The 23,279-nt window shown below is 40.8% G+C and overlaps 1 protein-coding gene across 4 annotated transcripts in view; it reads right to left on the reverse strand.

Annotated features, from left to right (window-relative positions):
- Window positions 1-7,828: 7,828 nt before the first annotated feature.
- Window positions 7,829-23,279, reverse strand: part of Golim4 (golgi integral membrane protein 4) — an 82,730-nt gene continuing 67,279 nt past the window's right edge. For all 4 annotated transcript variants that reach the window (XM_036190860.1, XM_036190861.1, XM_036190859.1 and 1 more), the window contains 4 exons: window positions 20,001-20,168; window positions 19,612-19,680; window positions 9,908-9,979; window positions 7,829-9,512 (listed from right to left, as the gene is read on the reverse strand). In XM_036190860.1, the coding sequence (XP_036046753.1) occupies window positions 9,363-9,512; window positions 9,908-9,979; window positions 19,612-19,680; window positions 20,001-20,168 (459 nt within the window). In that variant the 3' untranslated portion in view covers window positions 7,829-9,362. The remainder of the gene's footprint in view (window positions 9,513-9,907; window positions 9,980-19,611; window positions 19,681-20,000; window positions 20,169-23,279) is intronic.

A 23,279-nucleotide genomic window follows, 5' to 3' on the forward strand; every position in this document is an offset into this window, starting at 1 on the left:
TACAGGTATTTGTTAATTCAGTGGGTCTATTATAAAAAACTAAGGACATTTACAGACATGGAGCTGAAGTGAGGAGAATTATCAGTATCCTGGTCTCCCTTTCATTGTTCTGGTCTGTGCCTGTGTGGCTTTTGACAGCAATGACGAAATGGAAACTGAACGGCTACAACAAGGGAGTGCAGAAATTTCAAGGGCTATGGATACCTACTGTGAAGTAGAAATGAGAAGAATATTTTTGAAACCGTTAAGCATCCAGATCAAGATCATGTAACGGGATGGCTTGGATGGAAGTAACCAGAATTTGCAAAGGCCCACAGTCTTTTTTTAACTTCAGCACAAGATAGCTTTGTAACTCTTCATTGCTCTGGACAAACAGGTGGAGCCCCCAGGCCAACCAGCTTGACCCAGTTGTTAGCTTTAACTCTTCTAATGTTAATGACCAGTCAAGAAAATTCTAAATCTCAGTAAGCTCATTAACAAAAAGAGAAAAATGAAAAATGGGGATATAGGTTATTGTGGTTCACTGACATTTGCAATAATCTTTTGTGATATTACTCATAAGGCCAGGAAAATGTTCCCAGGGCATTCAGACATAGATGAACCTGACCCCAACTGTCTTGTGATATAACTAACTTGTATTATCCAAAGGTTAAAACTTTAATGAACGTGTGCATACTAAATAAAATGCATGTTCTAAAACAGAAGCCAACATTTTATCATGGAGTCCTCCCCGTTGCCCCAAATTGAATAAACTTAACTGATTTTAAGTTAAATCCTGGCATCACTTCCCTTTCTAAATGTATAACTTAACCCTTTATTTTCCCAGGCTTTTTTTTAACTCTAATTCTTATTAAACAGACGTTGTGCTTTTGACTAGCTTAATATACCAACTTCTGCATGTGCTTTTACAACCTAAAAACTGCCATGGAGGTTTCACTTGCTAAAATAGAAACTTAACCAAACCTTTTTTTTCTTTTTCAAAAAATATATTCTGATTATGGTTTCCCCTCCCCCAACTCCTCCTAGATCTACACCCTTTGCATTAAAAATCAGAATGTTTTCTTCCATGTCCCAAAATAGTGTCTGGTTCAAGCTTAAACAGACAGATGTTGGACTGAGAGCATATGCTTGTGAATTTGACCTGCTGTTAATGTGTGAACAAGCAGCAGCAAAGGCTGATGGGAGAAATGCCTTCATTACTCTTGCCAGAAATAACAGAATCAAGAGGCCAAAAACACAGCTGCTAGTGACTTGCAGTTTTACTTTTTTGATATTTACCTATATTTTCAGTGATTTATTTTCATATGTGCAGAGCATATTTTTGCATACCTTTAAAGTTTTTTCTTTAAAGTAAATATTCCAAATAAATTGACTTTGTTAACACCAGATTTGTCCCAGAAGCCTCCATAAGGAATGGAGGATGAGGAAAGCAGCCAGAGATATGGGAGTGTGTTGTCTTTCTATGGAAACTGTCTGATTTTACTTTGCTCAGACAGTATTTCATTCTCCCTAATACATGTTCTTAGTTTGTCACAAGTAAAAACCACATAAATAAAACTTGCCTAGTTACTTTAAGGTTAAGGGTATGAATGGGGCAGGTGTGCATGGATTATTCTTCAGCTTTTGTCCAACAAACTACCTAGTCTTTTCATACTCTTCCAGACAGAATACCTCAAATCATGAGAGCCAAAAGAATTTCTACTTCTTTTGAAATACTGAAATCTTTCAGTATTTTATACATTGAAAATTCTAAGGAGGCTTCACCTACCACATTTCCTTACTCAGGAAGATGACACAGCCAGATTTGGGCTTGGGGCCTTTACAACAAGAATTTGCTTTTGATTTCTAGCTTCTTGCTCAGTAAGAATGTGAAAGGAGGGGAGGAAATGAAGGAATTGAGTGAGTGGGTCAGATGATTTAGTAGCCTCTAACCCGTATCTGAATGAAACCACAATTATGCCAAAGTTATACTTGATAAGGCCAGCACAAGGGGAACAAGGAGTTTGTGCAATGTTCACCAGCAGGGTCTGGAGCCACTTGTGATGAAAGTGTTGCCACCTTACTCTACACAGGAAGAAGTGGAGGTGTCCCAGGGAATATTAGTCATGATTTCTTTTCCAGAGATGTGTTACAAGATGGTGACCTTGGATGAAATACAGAAGGCCTGAGTATTGGTTCTTGAAATTTGTATCTCACACATATAATACATATTTACATATTTTATAGCTTTGTGATAAATTTCTTTCTTTCTGTTGTTCTAGCCAGAAATAAGATTAAACATCTAAAATAGTCTTCTTTGGGAATGCTTTGTTGTTCTCTGAATGCCACAGTTTATGGGCCTGCAAAGCAATGTTTGGAGGCAAAGCAATTATGTGATGAGGTTTTCTGTTTTGTGTTTTTCCTCTAAGAGGAGAGACTAATAGGACTTTTGGCTCAAACATTTCCCCCATGCAGTATTCTGAAATTCCCCAGTGTGAATCTTCAAGAGACAGCCACAGCTCAAGTTTACAGCATTTGTAACTTACTGTAAAATACTTCAGCATAGATAATTTGATACATCCATAGAGGAGGTTTGAGGTGTGTTTAGATACAGGCAGTTTGTTAAGGCGGGATGTTGACACAGGTAGTGCTCTAGCTATGAATGCTTACGCCAGAGATAGTTGATCACCCTTTAAAAGCACAGATCCAGGCAATTGATCCTGGCTGAACATTAATCATCTGGGGGCTTTCAAAAACAATGTGCAGGCTACATTATTTCATTTTCAATTACCACTCAGTAAAAGAACCATTTGTTTTCTTTATTGTGGGAAATTCTATGAATTTTAACACATGTATAGATTTTTATAACCACCTCTACAGTCAGAATTTAGGCCCCCATGAAACTGCCTTGAACGCTGTATTCATCTAGAATCAGTGTCCCAGCAATGACAATTTGTGGGGATAATTTTTAAAAAAAGTAGCATCTAGGCTTTTCTCATAGAGATCTTGATCTCATTATATTGAGAAAAGGCTTGGTATCTCTTGAACAAAACAACACAGAAAAACAATAATAAGACAAACAAAAATTTACTGAGTGTATAGACAAGCTCAAGAGGCTATCAACACCTATTAAATATCTAATAATCTAATAATAAATATCTAATAACAAATAAATTGGCTTAAACTTGTTCAGTTCATTGGGTTGAATGCCACCTTCCACACTAACACAGTGGGGCCCCTGGTTAGATGGCCAGAGGCACTGGTAGTGTGGCCATACACTGCCCTCTCCCTTTCGACTTATAAACTGCTCAGAAAATGGATGTCTTAGCTACTGCTGTGTACCCAATTCTTCAAGATCTAGGGGAGTCTGTAATGACTTTTCTGGGATGTTCTGCCTGCGTTTCTCATGACATACAGTGAAATTGCATCATTTGAAGGCTTGACAGGATTTTGAGGATTCACTCGATCCAACTTCTCTCATGTAGCCGTTGTCAGGAAACATCAGTTCCATTCTGTGGGGATGTAGGGCATCTCCAAAGGCTGTCTGAACAGCTCCCAGGTTGTGGTGGCTGCTACGTTCATAGGGAGTGATCCAAAAGCCAGAGCAAGGAAGAAACATTATCTATTATGATCTGACCTCTGTGTCCCGCATAGTTACTGCTCATAAATTTTATTTTTCTTAAGTCAATAAATAAATCTTTTACACACTCAAGAGAGGGAAAGCTAGACTCCAAAAGATTTCCTGAACACATTTTGAAACCATCACAGAAAGTAATTGGCTAGGGTTGAGGGTTATAAAAGATATCTTGACTGCATGTATTGAAATGTTTAAGGCAAGGAAAGAAGGATACCTCAGTAAGTTACGTGCATGCTGCACAGAGGTGAGTACCTGTGTTTGATTATTAGACCCATATTCTAAAAATGCCAGGAATAGTGCTACTCACTTGTAATCCTGGTGTTAAGGATATAAACAAAGGCAAGTCTCTGAGACTCAATGTCCAGTCAACCTAGCCTACTTGGTTGGAAAGTTCCAGACAAATGAAAACAAATCAATAGATCCTCCTTTGAAAACAGAAGTGGAGAACTCATGAGCAATGACATCTGAGGTTGCCCTCTGAATTCTATAGCATGTATATACCTATGCTTATGCACCCCTATACTGCCATGGACCTACACATGAACATATATACACTCTCACACATACATCTAAGCCAGACCCAGGGTTTGCAGATCATTAACTCCAACTACTAGAGGACTAAAGCTAGGAGAATTAGAACTTCAAGTCCATCCTGGGCAACTTAGCAAGACTATGTGTCAAAATTAAAATAAATAGATAAATAAATAAATAAATAAATAAATCTTAATGACTAATTCTAGTAGAATACATGAACTTAACAAAAACTCACAAAAAACAAACTTTCAAAGCTGTAACAAGTGAATGAGCCACCCAGTATAATTGGTACACTTATCTTCAGAGAGGAGAGAACACAACAGATCAAAAGACATTATCTCATCTTGCTCAAGCCCATGTTGTCCAACGAACCAGGTCTTTAGAAGACATGTACTTTGAGGGCAATACTGTATATGTGTTAATATAAAAACAGAAATGTGTTAACAGATAAACAGAAATGACATTTAATTTCAAGCTCCATTAGTAACATACAGGGAATGGAGAGAACAAGGTCAGCCAAGATGGTAAAGGACAAAAATATTTCATTTCCAATTACTTAGAATGGTGTACAGATGTAGCAGCCCAAATACTGTTGAGTACTTGCCAACTAAAAAAATGAAAGGGATAATAACAAAGGAATAGAAATCCGTAACACTTGAAGACCTCAAAATCTTGTTTACTACTGAAATACTGTTTTTTGTTTGTTTGTTTTTACTGTATTTGGGTCGTGTAGATCAGCATTCTGTAGTTGTAGAGGCACCCTTCTTTGCTCACATAGTTTTATGAGAATACAGCCATGCTGAAACTTCTTTGTATTGTACCTAGCAGCTCTCATTGTGTGGTAGTGACTCCTCATAACAGGTCTCTGTGAATCTCAGCTGTTCATTAAGCATATTCCAACTTAAAAATCCGTTCCTGAAAGAACTGGTAGCTGAGGTGAGACTCAGTGAAATCATCCAGAAAAGGACAGAACTCTGCACAGCTGGATCCAAGGCAGCACTGGTTTCACATTTTCACCTTCACATCAGTCTCCTCCTTTCCAAGTGTCATGGGATGAGAGCATATTGCACCCTTGTAAGCTCCTGACATAGTGTGTGATGCCCCATCTTAGGGAACTCACTTTATAAAGGTTCTTCGAGCAAACTTGTCCAACTCTTGGCCTGAAGGCAAACAAGAAGACAAATCCACCCTATGGCCCAGAAAGCTGCTTGTTCTGCTCATATCCTTGAAAAGACAGTGCGTGATAAACACTGTTACAAAGGTGTTCAGGAATACCATATTGAAATTGCTTTCCAACAGCATCCCAGAGAGGAAATCTAATTGATATGTGTTGAGTCAATTATCTGTCCTGCCTGGATCATGTGCTTTTTTGCATATAGATGAGGGAGTACCATCAGCTCTGCTAGTCAATTTTCCATCCAGAGACCAGGGCCAAGGATGGCTATCAAGGAAACTGGGGGAGGATGTTTGACATGCACAAATCATACTTATTGTAGTTCATATTAAAAAGTAACTTACTAGGCTGAAGAATTAAGATGGGGTTAGATCATGAAGAATTTTATAGACCATGTTAGCAGGTTTGGGAGACTTTCTCCCAGGCAGTGGAAATTTCTTAAATGATTGCACGATACTGTAGTGGTAAGGTTATCGTTAAAAGTCCTACTGGCTCATGCGTTAGGAATTAGGAACAAGGAAGTGAAGGAAGGAGCAAGGAAACTCTCTAGGTAAATATTGCTAAGTGGGGCCTGGACCAGGACAGTGGGCAGATGGAAGGTATGTCGGTAGTAGGCTGTGGGATGGGAAGACAGAATTAAGATCGGACTTCATGCTCCTATTTGGTAAAACTTAGTGAAAGAAGACACAATTTAGAAAGAGAAAGAAGTAGGTTCTATAAGATATAAGAAAATGAAGTTTTGACAATTATGACATTGGGAGTAGAATAGGCTGTGGAAAATTAGGCTGAGAAAATGAATGAGACATGGGAGAAGGGTCAAACAGAGACAAGATCTCTGGCAATAAATTTGAAAAGCACCAGCATTTAAGGGGAGGTGTTAGAAGCAGTGTCATTGACTGAGAAAGCAACCAAGAAGTGCACATGAAGGAACAGAGAAGAGACATTAGAGCTGCAGGAAGGTATCTAAATGGAAGTGACATAACCCTGCTGTGGGATGGTCTTTCTGCATGTTGTGAATGGGTGTTGCTACCATTGGTTAATAAAGAAGCTGCTCTGGCCTATGGCAAGACAGGTTTTAGCCAGAGAGGAAATCCAAAAGAGAAACAGGAAGAAGAAAAGCAGAGTTGACAGACACCATCCGGTAGCGCAAGGAACAAGATGCCAGCAGACCCATAATGCCACAGCTACGTGGCAAAATACAGATTGGTAGAAATGGGTTAATTTAAGATGTTAGAGCTAGCTAGCAATAAACCTGAGCCATAGACCAGTTTGTAATTAATATTAAGTATCTGAGTGATTATTTTAAAAGTGGCTGCTTGACTGTGGGACTGTAGTGGGAGAGAGAAAAGTGTCTGGCTATGTAGCCCACTCCTGTGCAACCTGCCTTATTATGAATGGATCACAAAGTGTCGAAAGCCAAATACACAAAATGATAATGGATCACAAAGTGTCCAAAGATCCAAATACAAAATGATAAGCTCACAGAGGTAAACAATGTCAAATGTTCCAATGGCCATTCCATCAACCTCAAGGGAAATGCCCTCAGTGTCAAGGGTGAATTGAAGAGTCCAGGTCAAATACTTCTCACACTGTGAAGGCATTCAGTAAATGTCAGTCCTTTTCCTTGGTAAGAGTCATTGGTGCCTGTGGCTAAGGTTATGCTCTACATTGCTAGATCTTCTCTGATCACACTTGCAAATAACCCGTCATCACATCTGTACTCTATTGTGCTATGCTGCACACATGCCTAATTCCGTGCTTTCTTGTCCTTCTAATAAATGCACAGGCATGGAATATTTGACTTCCACATTTGGTATCTTCATTTCTCATTCTCTTATTTTTTGAGGCAGAGTCTTTCTCTGAACTTGGAAATCACTTTTTTGGCTACACTGCTGGCCTACAAGCCCCAGAGATCCTCTTGTTTACACCTTCTCAATGGTAAGATGACAGGTACAGCTGGCTTCTTGGTCTAGGTGCTAGGGAAGTAACTCAAGTCCTCATGCTCGGACAGCAAGTCCTGAAGCAATTGAATCAGCTCCCAGCCCTCCTCTGACTCCTGGTCAACCGAAAGTTACAGACTAATTGGCAAGATGAATTTAAGTGATAATTTACATCTATTTGGTCATTAATGGAGATCAGATCTGATTTAGTTCTCACTAGAATGTTCTTCTAACATGGAGTTAGAAATATTCCAGAATAGTTCGTGATTGGTGATTTAATGGAGAGATTTACATAGGAATTGTGAACATGACACTCACGCTTTCTCATGTTTTTCTAGACAATTCTAGCCCCCAAAGTTAGCTTAAAGACAACAAAAGTCCTTAGCTTCTTCTTTTAGGTAAGAGGATGGGGGATGAGAAATCAAGTGCCAATCAAAGTAGAAAAAGAAAGAAAATGAAGCAGTTTGGGAAAGGCATTTAATAATTCATTAATTTACATCCTTCTTATAAAGAAAAACCATAGATCACAAACCAGGAAATTATATGCTTTAGAAGACTTACCCATCACTTTTCATAGCTTTATTGATTATTACCCAAGTTTGAAATAATTAAATACTGCAACTGGGACATTAAAATACAAACTAATTTACCAAAATAATTGTATTCTGAGTATTATGTACAATATCATACATTTTACATTACATAAGGGGCTTTTATACATAAAGATGAGATTTGATTTATGGTTACTGGTTATCCAAAATATATTTGAACAGAACATTTCTATGCACACATACACAATTGCTCAGCTGGGAAAATCAAAACCATACATGAGTGTGGTTATTAAAAACTAAAATTACATTCATACAATAATAGCAGAAAATGAAATTCATTTTTATTATTTTGAAAGTAGTATCTATAAAACTACACAAAGATGAATTGTGGCCCAGCTCTATGTGTTTAACAATATTAATGGTCCAAACTAAAATATGTGCTCATTTCAGGAAAAAATTTCCACTTTGGATTTTTTCCTAAGGGATGTTTATTATTATTCATAGCCATTAAAATGTCTTATATATAGGCAAAGGCAGGTCAATTCCGGGTAAATAAAAAAGTCATTGAGAGGGGAATTCCTATCATAGTGCTAAAGATATTTCACTATATAGTTCTGAAAAATAATCTTATTAAATGGTAGCATGGCATGCTTTCATATCTATGACTGTGATCCAAATAGTTACACACCAAGGCACAGAGCTTAAGGGAGAAACATATGCTATATAAACTGGATACTGATGAGCTTAGAACTAAGAGAATTCAGATAAGAAATGATGGAAACTGGGAGTTCACCCAGGAAGCACCATACATATACTACATCAGTTTTTAAGTGTGTCAGCCCCTGTTTGGCCTCTGTAACAGAAGACTAAGTCCAGGATACTTTCATATTAATATTATTCAACTTTCATACTTGATTCCCCTCAAGCACGACAAGCTATGACTTTAAGCAATGGTAAATATTCTTCTAACTGACCTGAAAGTTTAAAAAAAACATCTTTCTCTGCCACAAAAAAATTGCATGTCAACTATGCAGAGGTACCTCATTTCCAGACAGCCTGTAATAGTGACATCCTATCAGAGTTGTACATAAGAACCTGCAAGAACAGCCACTTGGCTACCAGTCATCCCCTCGACATTTGCACAGTGTTTTTCAGTATGCCTTCTTTCTAAATCCAATCCTGCCTTTTATCCAATATAAACGGCAGACTACCTGGAAGCCAGAAAACAAAAAAGTAATGAGCTGAGACATGCACAAAAGCCAAGCACTTTACATCACACCATCTCTGATGAATGAGATTCCGACCTGAGGGCATGTCTCATTGTTTGCCTTCTTGTCCATGTTTAACTTGACTATAAAAGAAGTTCTAAACTAAGTTATCAAAATATATTCATATAAATGTATAGCATTTCTAATATAAAAGTTAAAAAAGTCTAAACCCTCACTTTTGTATGTAATTAAATATTCTAGAATTCAGTAGGCGGGTTTTGTTTTAGAGCAGCTTGAAAAAAATGTGTTGGCTGAGCGTAGTCTAGAAATTGGGTCCAGCTACATTTCGGCTCTGCGATGTGATTTCTCAGCAACAGCAGCCCCGTCTTCTTCCTCATCTTCCTCCTCCTCATAATGCTCCTCTCTTCCTTTGGGATGGGCACCATCTTGAGCTCCTTGTTCTTCGCCATCATTATTTTTATCATCAGCCTAAAGGATAATAGAGAAAACAAATCTAAGAGAGGATGTAGAGTTCGTGATTGATAATTCTCTTCAACAAAGATGGAAAGTAATTCATTTTGGAGGAAGAGGTGTGAAGAAAATGATTTCTTAAATAATACTATAGCCTCTCAATATTCCAGTTATCATAACTTTTCTTTATTCTAGGTGGGCCTGCTAAATTTATCATTGCCTTAGAGGTGCAGAGAATATGCTGCTAGTCCCTGTGTGTGTGCACGTGTGTGATTTCTATATGGAAATGTGACATTCCAGGGCAGTGTAGGCCAACACACACATTCCTGCATACATACATATATACACATCACACACACATACATGTAGGCACACATGCACACTCATGCACATATTCAAAGCAATAAACATACGTTTTCACCATAGGTCTCTTCAGCATTATGTTCCACTTCCCTTTTCTTCTCTTCAGTCAAATCTTCCTGAACCTAAAACACAATCACACAGACTGAGTGATGCTTTCCCATTTAAACACTTGCAACAAAATGATCCGACTTCTAAGATATTCATTCAAAATTGCACATATTTGCAAAAAAGGAACTAAAATTCAAGTTGACAAGTGATAAAAAAAGTCCAAAGTTTGACTTGTCTTGTGAATGTAAAGAGGTGTGCGATGTGTCTCTGGAGGAAGTGTTGGCAGTTAACGGTCGCTGGAGGAACAGATGCTGTTCTCTTCAGCAGTGTACCACCGAGAGGAAACACTTGCTCCAGTAAATGACTCCCACTCATGCCTGGGCGAGAAACACTAATGAGACTCAGTGGGCCACACCCCAAAGGAAGACACGAACATAGGAAGACTTGTTGAGAAGAAGCATCTAGAGGGGAAGGGAGTGAGGCCAGAGAGGAGGATGGGAAAGGGCAATGGAGAGGAAAAGGGTTAAAATTCATTATATGAAACTGTCAAGAAGAAAAGTCTCAAAATCAATGTGATTCTCAAAGAAGGACCCGTGGATTTGATTTCTGTTTTATTTGAATATGGTGAGCTCTACAAAGTCAACCGATAAAAGGATTCAGCTCTCTTTATGAACTGTTGTATTTCCACTTCCAAATGGAAGAAACCCAGGAATCTACAAGGTTGATGGGACAGAACTCCTAGAAAGGCAAAAGAGCTTGTCTTATTTGCTGTTATCAATAACCAGGTATGTTCCAGGCAAGTCAAGATTTTTTTCTTTTTATTTATTTAAAACTTTTTTCGATTTTATATATCAATCTCTGTTCCCTCTCCCCTTTTCCTACTTCCCCTCTCCTTCCCCACATCTACTTCTCATAGGGGGTAAGGCCTCCTTTGGGTAGTCAACACAGGCTAACATATTAAACTGGGGCAGGACCAAGCCCCCCTGCATCATAGCTGAGTAAGGCATCATACCATAGGGATGGGCTCTAAAAAGCCAGTTCCTGTACCTGGGATAAGCCTGGTTTATTGCCAGGGGATCCACAAAGATATCAAGTCACAAAATGGTCACCCACATTCAGCGGGCCTAGTGCAGTCCCATGCAGGCTTCCCAGCTGTCAGTCCAAAGTCCCTGAGCTCCCACTAGCTTGGGTCAGGTATCTCTGTGGTTTTCCCCATCATAATCCTGACCCTCCTTGCTCCTATAATCCCTCCTCCCTCTCTTCAACTGAACTCCAGGAGCTTAGCCAAGTGCTTGGCTGTGGGTCTCTGCATCTGCTTCCATCAGCAAGTCAGAATTTTTTAATAAGTAACAGCTGAACAATGAGGTAGATGAATAAATAAATGCAAAAATATCTCTTCTCCATAGTTACAAAAAATACCATTCTCTATGTAAAATGAGGTAGAAAACTGATGTATCTAAGAATAAATTTATCTAGCTAAAATGTATAGAAAATAAGACAAAATAATCTTAACTTCTTCATGAAATATTCTATTAAACAGTTCCCAAATCCCTTTTTCTAATGTTCTAGCACATTTCTGTCTGAAATTGTTTTATGTTGGGTACACTATAATCATAGTTTCATTGATCGAAAGTATTTATCTGAAAATGTAAATCAAAGAAAGCATCCAAATATGCTTACTAAATAACCTCGAGTGATCACATCTTACAGAAATAGATGATAATGCAGTTTCTAACTTGTTAACTTCTGAAATCATAGATATGCCAAAAGACAGAAATCATTTGCATATATTACAAATAGTCTCAGAAGATTGTGCTGGTACCAAGCCAGTCTCTTCCAGGATCATAGTATATGATGAAGCCCTCTTGAATGGTCCAGGGCAGTGAGAGATTTGGGAGAAGAAGAGCTGGATGAGTGGCTGTTGGCACTGTGCCAAATGGGTGAGGTGCTACAGTCAAAGCATCCAAACAGGATGAGGGAAATGAGAACAGTTCGGCCTCCCGATGAGCTGTGGATAGATGTTGGCCTATCTGTAGCCTAAAAGGATGTCTTTTCCAAGTTATCCAGGCTGGAGGGAAGTCTTCATGTGTCTAGTCCTTCTACTATCAGCTGGACCTAGAGCCCCTAAACTGAATTCGTTCCAAATAATGAGATCAGAGGCATAGAACGTCCTCTGTATTCACAATTTCTGATAGGGTGAACTAAAGATATCTGTGTCTCACTTTATGTCTTTATCAATGGTCCTGACATCTCTTCTGCTATTAGTCATAGACTCTCATAGTGACATTCCTTAGGATACTGGGATGAGGGCAGTGGAACATATATTCTCCATTATATTCAGGGCTAACAAATGGAAGTGTTATTAAATTGCTCAAGTGTTCCTGTTGATTTTGACCAACAAAGGCAACTTTTCTATAACTTTAATGAAGAATGCATTTCTTGGCTAAATGTGAGTTAGTTGAAAATGGAAGAAGTGCTTAGAACCTGTGCAATGCAGTGAGAAAAATCCCTAAATCAGAGGAGGGAACTCTGTTTTGATTTGGGGGTGGATAGTAACTGCTCAGGCTTCCTCAACCATTCTGTCTCTGTCACACAACATAACTCTACCAATGCAGAACAAAACAGCTGAACATAATATGCAAACAGATAGGCCTGCTCTGTTCCAATAAAACTTTATTTACCAAACAGGCTGTGCTTATGGGAGTTTTCCACCTCTTAACATATACTGTATGGATAGACAAACCTGAACTAAAGGCCTGTCTCTGAATATTTCTTTCTATATAAACAGTGAGGTCAATTTTGTTGTTTTGCCTTGGTTTAGACAGGGTCTCATCTCAAACTCACAATCCTCCTGCCTCAGCTACTGGAGTACTGTGATTACAGATCTGTTATACTGTGGTCACGTGTATACTAGCATAATAGCTTTCATTATGAACACCCTCAAGTGCATGCCAATAAGGAGAATCACTTACTAAGACTCTTACAGCCATTAATATCAACATGGCCATACTGGTCTCATCTATGCCTACCTTTTTCAGTGAATTACGTATACACCTGTGTGTGTGTGTGTGTGTGTGTGTGTGTGTGTGTGTGTGTGTGCACAAAATTGGGAGGTCAGAAATCAACATCAGTTGTTTTCCTCAGGCTTTCATCCTATTTTTTTTTTAAACTCAGTCTTTCATTGATCCTGACACTCACCAATTTGCCTAGTCTGGCCTGTGGGCCCCAGGGATGCTCCTGTCTCTGTCTTCTCAGTGGTGGGATTCCAAGTGTGTGCTATCCAGCCTTGATGCAGGGGGAGGGGTGTGGACCTGCCTCAACTGAATGTACCAGGCTCTGACTCCCCATGGGAAACCTTGCCTTGTCAGAGGAGGAGGGAATGGGGCTGGCTTAGGAAGGCTGGGGGCAGGAGGAGAGAGGGATCTGTGGCTGGTACGTAAATGAATAAAAAATTTAATAGAAAAAAATTTAAAAAAGAAAGTTTACAAAATTTAAAAATTATATTATTTCATTGAATTAATAAAACACTTTAAGAATATAACTGTTCTTGCATATAATTCATTAAGGTGTGCTGTGTTATCTTAACATATGTGAAGCAACTTTGACCTGACCCATAACTATTGTTTGTAATGTAAATAACCTCATTAACCTTACGTAAATGTCTTTAGGATGTCCCAGGATTCCCATGAACACTATGGGAACAGATATCTTATAATAAACCAACAGCAATAAAGGGATTGTTCTCTAGAAAAAAAAAAGTGTGTGCTACCATGTTTGTTTGCTTGTTTTTTAATGGGAGTGCTGCAGACCTAACTCAAGCATTCAAGCTTATATTGTAAATATTTTACCAATTGAGCCATCTCCTCAGGCCTCTGCTGAATTAGTCTTAGAATTTCTACACATCATGCAGTTTCCATGATGCCATTTACATTCCACAGCATACGTCTCTGGCAGTGCATGTCTCTCTAGACAACTAAAGTGCTATTATCACATCTGATAGTGTCCATAGTCCTGTGCTATAGTCTATGGCTAGACCACACTCACACACTTTCTTGACAGTCTTTTTGAAAATGTTTTTGTTTTGTTTTGAGATCAAATTCTTACACTGCCACCCAGGCAGATGTGGAAACTCTCTAAGTGACCCAATCTGGCATCAACCAGTGGCCCTTTTGTCCAATCGCCCTTTGAGTGCAGGGACTATTACTGTGAGTCACCATACCTGGGCTGCTAACTGTCATAAAAGATATATGTACAGTCACTTTGTCCTAATCACAATCTAAACAAAGATCATGCATGACATGGGCTTCCTTTCTTCCTTACAAAATTCTAAATTCACTTCTGTCTGCTATGCCTTCAGCCACCCCTCAACCATCCCTCTAGGGCCTTATATTGCGTGGGAGTGAAGTTAGCATAAAATGTGAACAAATCCAGCTTCAACTTAAGAGCCAAGGGCATTTCAGAAGTGGCTCTGAAAACTCCCTATTTTCATCTCATCAGCAGGCACCCTGTGCATGTTTGGCCTATTAACAATAAGGTTGTCCTTGGTCAGTGACAGCAGATGCTGACCGCCCAGTCACTCCAAGCTCCATAGAAAGTTCCCTGAGCTCTGTTCATGTAGTGACATCATTCATTGACGATTACGTCTTACGTTGATTGTTAAATTTGTAGGTTACAACCTGGTGACTTTCTGGTTCTATCATTCTTTCCATATTAATTTCCACCAAGAGCACTCCCACATTAACTTTCAGTTCTTGGCATGTTTAATAATGTCAACCTCACACCAGCCCTAGGTAAGCTGTGGTTAGAATTCAACAACACATAACAAATTACATGATTTGGAAAAACTTAACTGATCCCTCTGAAGCTCAAATTTCTTATACATGAAACACAAATGTTGAATAAAAGTCCATGACCCTTGGTGTTTTATGTGTGTGTGTTGTGGGGAGGAGAGGTCTGAGAGCTGTGGGTCCTTTTAAGCATTTAGTGAAAAAATGTTTAGCAAATGGGTATAACCACTCACATAATTTCAAGAGGTCACATTTTTCAAAGTCTGTCTAGGTATCTGCTTTCCCCAGGGCTATTTATCTAAACAGTGGTTCCCAAAATATCAATATCTGCTGCTTGGAAGGTGGAGCTTTTGAAGGGCTCTGATTTATAGGGCCCTTGAAAGATAAATACAAACTCTGTAGGGTAGAGTTGGTTTAGGAGTTTGTATTTTTCATGAACTTCCTAAGGTAATTGTTGGTCACAGCTAAGACAGGACACTGTATTTTTGAGTACAATGGAATCTGGTTAAGAAGGGCTGGCTGGGGAAATACACTAAGACTGTTTCTCCCTTTCTCTACTCGGTGGAGCTACTGTACAAATTTTAGCTTGTGATCCAGTTGTCATTCTAATTATAGCTGTCAACTGGTGGTTTAAATGGCTCTTTGATTAATCAAGAAGTGGTATTCTGTAATATTCCATAGAGACAACAGACTCTTACACATATAATATTAATGCATTTATCATGTTCGAGAAGTAACCCAAGCTCATACTAACTGCATTACAAAAGAAGAACAGATGATATTGTATTCTGAGCTTTACAATACACTGAAGTTGATAGCCCCAGATCAAAAGCTCACCTTGGATCATGTACGTCTTCCATAACAGTCTGCCTTAATATCCTGACTCAGCTGGCACCACGCTTTATCAAAGACATCTCAACACTGCTACCTCTCATTTGTAGCCCCGAAAACTGTGCTTTAGAAATTTCGGGAAAGAATCCTAACAAATGGGGCCAACCTTGCTTAATGGTTAAACAAAACAAAGCAGACCCTGGATCTGAATTTAGTATTGGCTAGCTATCCTGTGCTAGCATATGTAGTAACACTTCTACATGTGAGAGAAACTGTACCTAACTAGAAACCAGGAGGCTTCACTTTAAGAAGCTAATAAGCATGGGAGGATCTGGAGGTAGTGGCATGCTAGTCAGTCAAAGGCCTTCAACACATTAGCTACAATGGCTGATCAACAAGTTGTCAAAGAATCTGTGCCCGTTGAAAAGGCCTCCCTTCCCCACTTCCTAGCAGAACCTGACATCCCTCAATGGCTTCAAACTTGCTCTATGGCTGAGAACAAACTTGAACTTGTGATCCCTCTACCTCTATTCCCAAAGTGCCAGGATTTTACGTGTGCTCCAGTTCATATGCTGTCTGAGACAGAGCTGTAAGCTTCTTGCATGCTGGGTCAGAACTCTATCAACTGAGCCCAGCCCTGGGAAAGCTGATTCTCAGGTTGCTTGTGGTGTCAAGCGTGTGTCCCTATGTCAACAGAAAGTGGACAAACAACCTTTTACTTTTCTTTCTTCACTTGATCTTAGCCAAAAGGCCGAGAGGCAATACTTTTCTTTCTTGAATGTTCACATTAATTTGCTTTTCTGTTGTACTATAGTCACTGAAGTATCCAAAATTTTCAAGCAGTCATTTAATCTATTTTTAACATTGAAATACTTTAACATAAATAAATTATTTTAGACATGTCAGAATATATCTCTTCACTCAAAAGTAGATAAAATATCTGGAATGCTAGCAATATGAGAAATATTTCAGTAAGTACTTTCACTCTAAAACTTGTAAACAAATAAACAAGGAGTACTGGTCAGGAATCATCATTTTTATGTCTTAGAATGATAACAAGGCTGAGATAACAGAAGGTAGTGGAAAGCCAGGGCCATAGAGTAGTCATCGAAGTGTTTGCTGTGTAAGCAACTGGACCTCAAATTCAATCTTCAGAGCCCATGTGCCGTGCACACAATCCCAGCACCAGTGCGGCAGACACAGGCAGATAACTGGGCTTGTCTGGCCAGGCAGCCTGCCTACTTAGTGAATGCCAGGCCAAATAACAGACCTTATTTAAGAAAATAAAGGTGGATGTCACCTGAGGAATGACATCCAAGGTTGCCCTCTGGCCACTACACTCATGGATATAGACGTGAATGTGTACCCTCACTAATACCAACACAGTAATACACGAACACCCACACAGCTGAGTTTTGCCTGGGAGGGAAGAAAACTGGGCACTATTGGAAGGCTACAGCCCAGCCATTATAGAACGGCTGGGACACTCAGGCTAAAAAAAGACCAGCAGGATGAAACCACTCAGTATTTCATTGTTGTTAAAGTGTGTCCATGAATGCTGCCCCTCTCCACACCCGCCCCCTTCCCCACTAAAACTATGCAGTGCATCCATGCTTTCAGTTCACTGCTCATCTCACCACAGGTTGCTCAGCACCTCATCTTTATTATTTGTGTTTGAAATAAATGGGGCATCAGCTCTTCTTGCCACCTCCACAGAAGGCCTTGGAATAATGGAAAGAGCTGGTAAAATTCAACACAGCCTGTGCAAGGGATGCTCAGTGGACGGGGAGGCAGTTAAGACTGGAAAGAGAAGCTTTCTAAGAGTTTTAGGCAGTAGTCCTAAATGGCAGGTGTGTGTGTGTGTGTGTGTGTGTGTGTGTGTGTGTGTGTGTGTGTGAGAGAGAGAGAGAGAGAGAGAGAGAGAGAGAGAGAGAGATTGAGATTTCAGATCCAATGCAAGAGGGGGTTAGAAAGTATAGACACATTATTACAAGGCCTCAAGGCAGGGCCTGGGGCTTCAGGGACAGTGTTAGCAGCCCAGCAGAGCCAAGGAGAGGAACAAGGGATCAGTGGAGCAGAAGGACCACCGTGGAGTGCCGGCTGCAGTGGAACAGCACAAGCCTCTGCCTTGTTGCCTGCTCTTGCCTGTCTGCCTTTTCTTACTGTCCTCCATCCCTCCCTCTCACATCTCAGGGCTTCTATCCTTCCCCCTTAACTGATCATACTACCGAGCTGAGCTGAGAAGGAATCTGCAAACAGTGATTAAACTTTTATGTTTACCCTTCTGAATTTTTAAAAGGAAGCCAAGGTGAACCCTTTCTCTCTTAATCCCTCAAAGCTCCCCCTTATCTGACTTGAGGAAACAAAGGGCTATTGGTCTAGACACGCTGTTACAAGAGCAGTCCTGATGAATAGCTTTCTCCTGCAAATGTCTTAATATTCAAGGCTGCTACTTTCTCCAATGCTCTTTCTGAAAAGCTAATCTCTTGGTCTTCATGAAGATGAAGAGCAGGAGGGGAAACGCAGGGAATGCAAAGATCCAGCCTGTTACAGAGAACACGGCTGTGGACATAAAGGGCAGCAGGTTTTTCTCTTTTCTTGGGTAAGTACAATTCTAGCATTGGCTCTAACAGGCTGACAATCAGTAAGAAAGAGACAGTGATTCATGGAGGCAGCGGAGGGTGCGGTGTGGGTGCAGAGCACAAACTCTGAGCTTGCTCTCTTCTTGGGAGCCTGGCTTTGGGTCATCATGGTCTACCATCTCACCTGTCCTTCCCCCCAAGGACAAAGCCTTCTGTCTGCAAGACTCTCGTTATGAAGTGGCCCTTAACCAGTGCTTTAACTTGGGAAATACTGACTTGTCTATACAGGGAGTGAATGTGAGATCTTGACCTGATGAGGCAAGCCATACATCCTGTGGTAGTTGGAATGCAATTTGCCCCCAGAGGCTCATAGGGAGTAGCCTCACTTGAAAGGATTAGGACATGTAGCCTTGTGGGAGTAGGTTTGGCCTTATTGGAGGAAGTGCGTCACTGGGGATGGGCTTTGAGGATTCAGGAGCTTAAGCCAGGCCCAGTGGCTCACTCTCCTCCTGCTGCCTGCCCACTGGGATGTAGAACTCTCAGCTGCCTCTTTAGCACCATATCTGCCTGTGTGCTGTCATGCTTCCCACTGTGCTGATAATGGACTAAACCTCTGAACTGCAAGCCAGCCTGCATTAAATGTTTTCCTTTATAAGAGTTGCTGTGGTCATGGTATTTCTTTACAGTAGTGAAACCTTAAGACACTCCCATATACAGTTCACTAGAGAGATAGATACTAGAGATAATCCCTCATACACTGTACTCACTAGTTGATTAATCACAAAAATAAGACAATGGGATAGGTTTTATGTGAGATTCATTTGTGGTAATTTGTCAGAAATCTACAGTGTAAAGAAATTAAATTAATATTAAGAAATTCCATCTAAATGCATCTTAATTCAAATGGAATCCAGTCCTTGCCATATTTTGCCTCCTCCTTTCTTTTTCTTTTCCTTTTTCTTTTAGTGGAGGGGATGTGCTAGAGACTGAACTCAAGACTTCTCACTTGTCAGGTGACCCAGCCCTCATTATTAAGCTTAATTAAGGTTCTGCATTCATATTAGGGAAGAGGTCAGAAGGAAAGATTGGTGAATCCTAGAAATACTTGGAGTGGGTTAGATGGGTCCCAGTTCACTCTGTAGGGTCTCCCTGAGACAGCATGGGGAAGATTCCAGAGAGAAAGATACAGGGGTCAGTACACACTCCCTGGAAGTGCAGAGCCTTGTTCTTCTCTCTTGGATGCAAGAAAATGCATGCATGGATACTCTCTAAAAGATCACATGTATCTAACTAGGCTAGAGGTCTTCTTGATTCCAAGCTTCTGGTTATTTAAAATGACCCTGGTTTCTTATCTTCTAACTGTTTCAACTGTCACGATCCATTTCTTCTTCAAGCTCCCATCCCCTTCTCATCCTGTTTAAGTCTGAATGTAAAAGTCAAGAGAGCTGAGGTTTGTTTGAGGGTAGTATGTCCAGTGTGCCCAGTCGCATGCACTCAATCTTATACCTCCTCCTCTCCTTCCTCCTGGTACTGTTCGTCAACATTATCCTCCTGCTGGTCTGGATTCCCCGCCATCTGTAGGAACAAAAGAAGAGGCTCCTGTACCCTGGAGAAGCATCTCACAGGATGCTGGGTCAAAGGATGAGCACACCAGGATGAAAAGCATCCCAGCAAATGCGCCAGAAAATGCTGAGTGTTCATTTCTCAAAAGAAGTGCATGTCACTCTCCCTCTTGGAGTACAGGCATATCATCTTACGTAAGGGTCCAAAACCCGATGATGTGCTTATGTGGCAAATCGTCTCTCAACCCACATAAGCACGTGCCTTTCCCATAAACTAAGCATTTACTGAAACGCTCAGGCTGAAGCCACCCTTTGTCACAGGCGTTATCTTACCACCAAGTGCTCATCCATTTCTTCGTTCTCTTGCTTGGCTCCACCTTGTTTCTGCTCCTCACTTTCCTCTGGCAAATTCTCTTCCCTCACTTGCTCAGCTTCCTCAAATTCATCTTCCCCTTGATTGTTGGGGTCATCTGCTGGGTTTATATCCTCCACAGCCGCCCTCTGGAAAATGTTCATAAAAAGCACCCACCGCTTCAGAACTGAGAGGCTCAAGTATAAGTTCATTGCAAAGGCCACGCACTGGCAGAAAATGAAATTGTCCTTCACCGGACTGTTCAAATCAATTTTTTCCCCAAGACTTGCAGAGCATGAAACATCTCCATGTCCAAGATGGAGCTCCCCTCGCTTTGTCAGTAGGAGGAATCAGAAGGGCCAAATAGTACTTCATTTGTGCAAGTGATTCCTCAACATTCTAGTAGTAAGCAACGTACGCTTCACTACGCAGCCAACAGTGCTCACACAAGTCAGAGGGCTATGTGGAGAAAAATAGATCAGTAATAATCAAGATGGGAGAGTTAGGGGGCACAAATACTAACTCCTTTCACTGCCACATTACTTTCAGACCAATGAAATCTGTGAGCGTGAGGTGTTCCTGTTGGTTGCACGTGTACAACTGTGTGTACTTGCCCCTATTTGTAGCTGCCCAGGAGTGCCCGTGAGTGTGGTGGCCAGAGGTTAACTTTAGATGTCACTCCTCAGGAGCAGTTCACGTTCTATGTTTAGATAGGCTATCTTACAGTGAGACATGAGGCCCATCCATTAAGCTAGACTGGCTTGTTATAGAACACTGTGCATTTGGTTTCCGGCTCTCCAGCACTGGTACTGTAAGATACACCACCACACCTGACTTTAGATGTCGGTACTGGAGAAAAAGCAGCCAGCACTTTACTAACAGTGGTGTCTCTGCAGCTCCCTGCAAGAACATTTTAACATGTAAAAGGTAAAAGGTAGTGGATGGGAAAGAAAGCCCATAGTGGAAGGACCCAAGAGGAAGCCTACCAAAGAGACAGGGCAGAGAAAGAACTCCAGAGTAAATGGTTTAGTTGTAGCATGCCAAATTTCTTTTATCAACTAGGGCTACCATGAAGCCGAGTAATATTGCTTTAGAAAGGGATAGGAAAAATCAGACAGTGCACTGTCAAAGGCATTTCCACAGCAGTTCTGAGTAATTGTGTCCCACAAATGCCTTTCAAATGAATTGACATGGCAATTACTTCAGTTATCCATTTAAGACCCTAGTACACCTGTTAGATAATACCCATCCTCCCGACGATCCTGAGATGGGCACCCCCAATCCTTTGGTAAGCCATGGGACACTTACTGAAGTGGGAATTACTGGGTAAGCCATGGAGTGGGACTCAGCCTCTCAACGCTGTGCAGGCAAGAGGCTCTGGCTACAGTTCACTGAGCTGCGTGGGCATGGTCAAGAGCTCCCTGCAGTGTCTGGTGGCTTATTACAAGAGCCCTGGCTGGGAGCTTCAAGTGCAAACGACACTGCTCTCCATATAAATGAGAAGTCATCCTCTTCACACCCAGTTCCAATTACTTTGTAATCTCTTGCCTTATAGGCTTTCTTGTATAAATTATTGGTCATTTGTGTGGGGAATAAAAAAGGAACTGTAATCTAATCCCCGTTTTTTTTTTTTTTTTTTTTTAAAAAAAAGTTCATAAAAATGGAAATTCTAGTCCCAACTCCAACCAAACAAGAGTTGAAAGGGTTACAGGAGGAAAAAAATGTTACATCAAATACAATAATGAGTGCAGCCTGGGACAAGAGGCGATTCACAACAGCTAGTAAAAAGACCTATCTTTTCCAGTAAAAAGACCTATCTTTTCCAGTGCGTTGGCTAGAATAAAGAAAAGGATGTCAGGGGATCCCATCAGTGAGGGGTCCTGCAGCCCATCCTAAATGTAAGTGTCTGTCGCACGCACCCCTTCCCTACTGGCAGCCTTTGTCTCCTCTTACACACTTGCAGGCTTTTGTGCTCCAGCTTTCTTGCTCTCAAGGGATATTTTCTCTTTCCCTCTTGTGTTCGTGCTCCAATTACTGGAAAAATTCAGAGCTAGGTTCCCAGCTGCATAGTTTCCTAAATGCTGTTGCAGAAGAGGGAAAGAGAAGGTATTCTGCCCCACCTTGGTGCAAGGTAAGTTGGAAAGCCATCTGCATCAAAGTGCTCCAAGCAATGACCAGAAAGACTTTGGCACTGACAATCATAAAGGACCTGGCTCTTCCTTCCAGGTCTCTGGATTAATTTAGACAGAACTCACAAAATATCAGAGACTGAATGCTGCTACCCCACTGTGAGTATTGATTTATTAAATATATATATATATAAAATAAGTCAACTAATGTAGTCTGTAAACATCATCTATACAAAACACAGGGTTGGATTCATTCCACAATTGCTTGCATTGCTCCTGAGTAGGGCTAAGGACCTAGCCTGCCCAGGTTGAAAGGTGAGGGTCTTGTTTTTAGTCAACACAAAGGCTAACTTAGTATCAACATCATTACATTCTGCACTGTGGACACTGTCTCGGCACCTGATCACCACTTTTCCGATCTGAAGCCACACATCCTTGATTCTTGCTCTTAAGATGGTCACTGGACAGCTGCATAGAAATCAGGTCACATGACACGACCCCATAGACCCACACAACATGCTCAGCAAACATGAAGTCCTTTTCCTGGTCCTCTCTCTAACATTTAAGCTGGCTTGCCGTCTCCTCTCGGTCTTTAAGAGTCACTATATTTTTCAATGCTTTTCAATTCTGCTCAACTTAAAAGCTTCCAAAGTGTGTGTGTGTGTGTGTGTGTGTGTGTGTGTGTGTGTGTGTGTGCTTTAAATCCTTAGAGCAACCTCCAGCCCATCTCCCCACACCCCCTCTGTGGGAAGCACTGCTTAGAGAAACCAGAATTGTTAAGCATGCACGCGGGCCTGCTTTCTTCAAGGGGAAGAAAAACGCCACCCGTTGTTCACTTGGAATGCAAGGCTGAAAGTGATCAGACAGCCTAGTGACCCTTTGCTGCTCCTTTCGGAGCCAGCCCTCACCTGGATGTCCCCCAGATCTCAAGAACTGTGTAGGCCCTAATCCTGGGTGTTGTCTCTCAGTGAGTAGAACTCACCTTTAAGAAGCCCCATGTACTCTGCATCCTCTATCAATAGCATTCATACTTCCGTTTCTTACAATTTTTCCTCTCTAGATCCTAGCCTTGAGCACTGTTGGCCAGTCAAGAGAACTCATTCTTATGATAAAGGTCTCAGGTACTTGGCT

Source organism: Onychomys torridus, chromosome 6 (assembly GCF_903995425.1).
Source record: "Onychomys torridus chromosome 6, mOncTor1.1, whole genome shotgun sequence".
Lineage (NCBI taxonomy): Eukaryota > Metazoa > Chordata > Mammalia > Rodentia > Cricetidae > Onychomys > Onychomys torridus.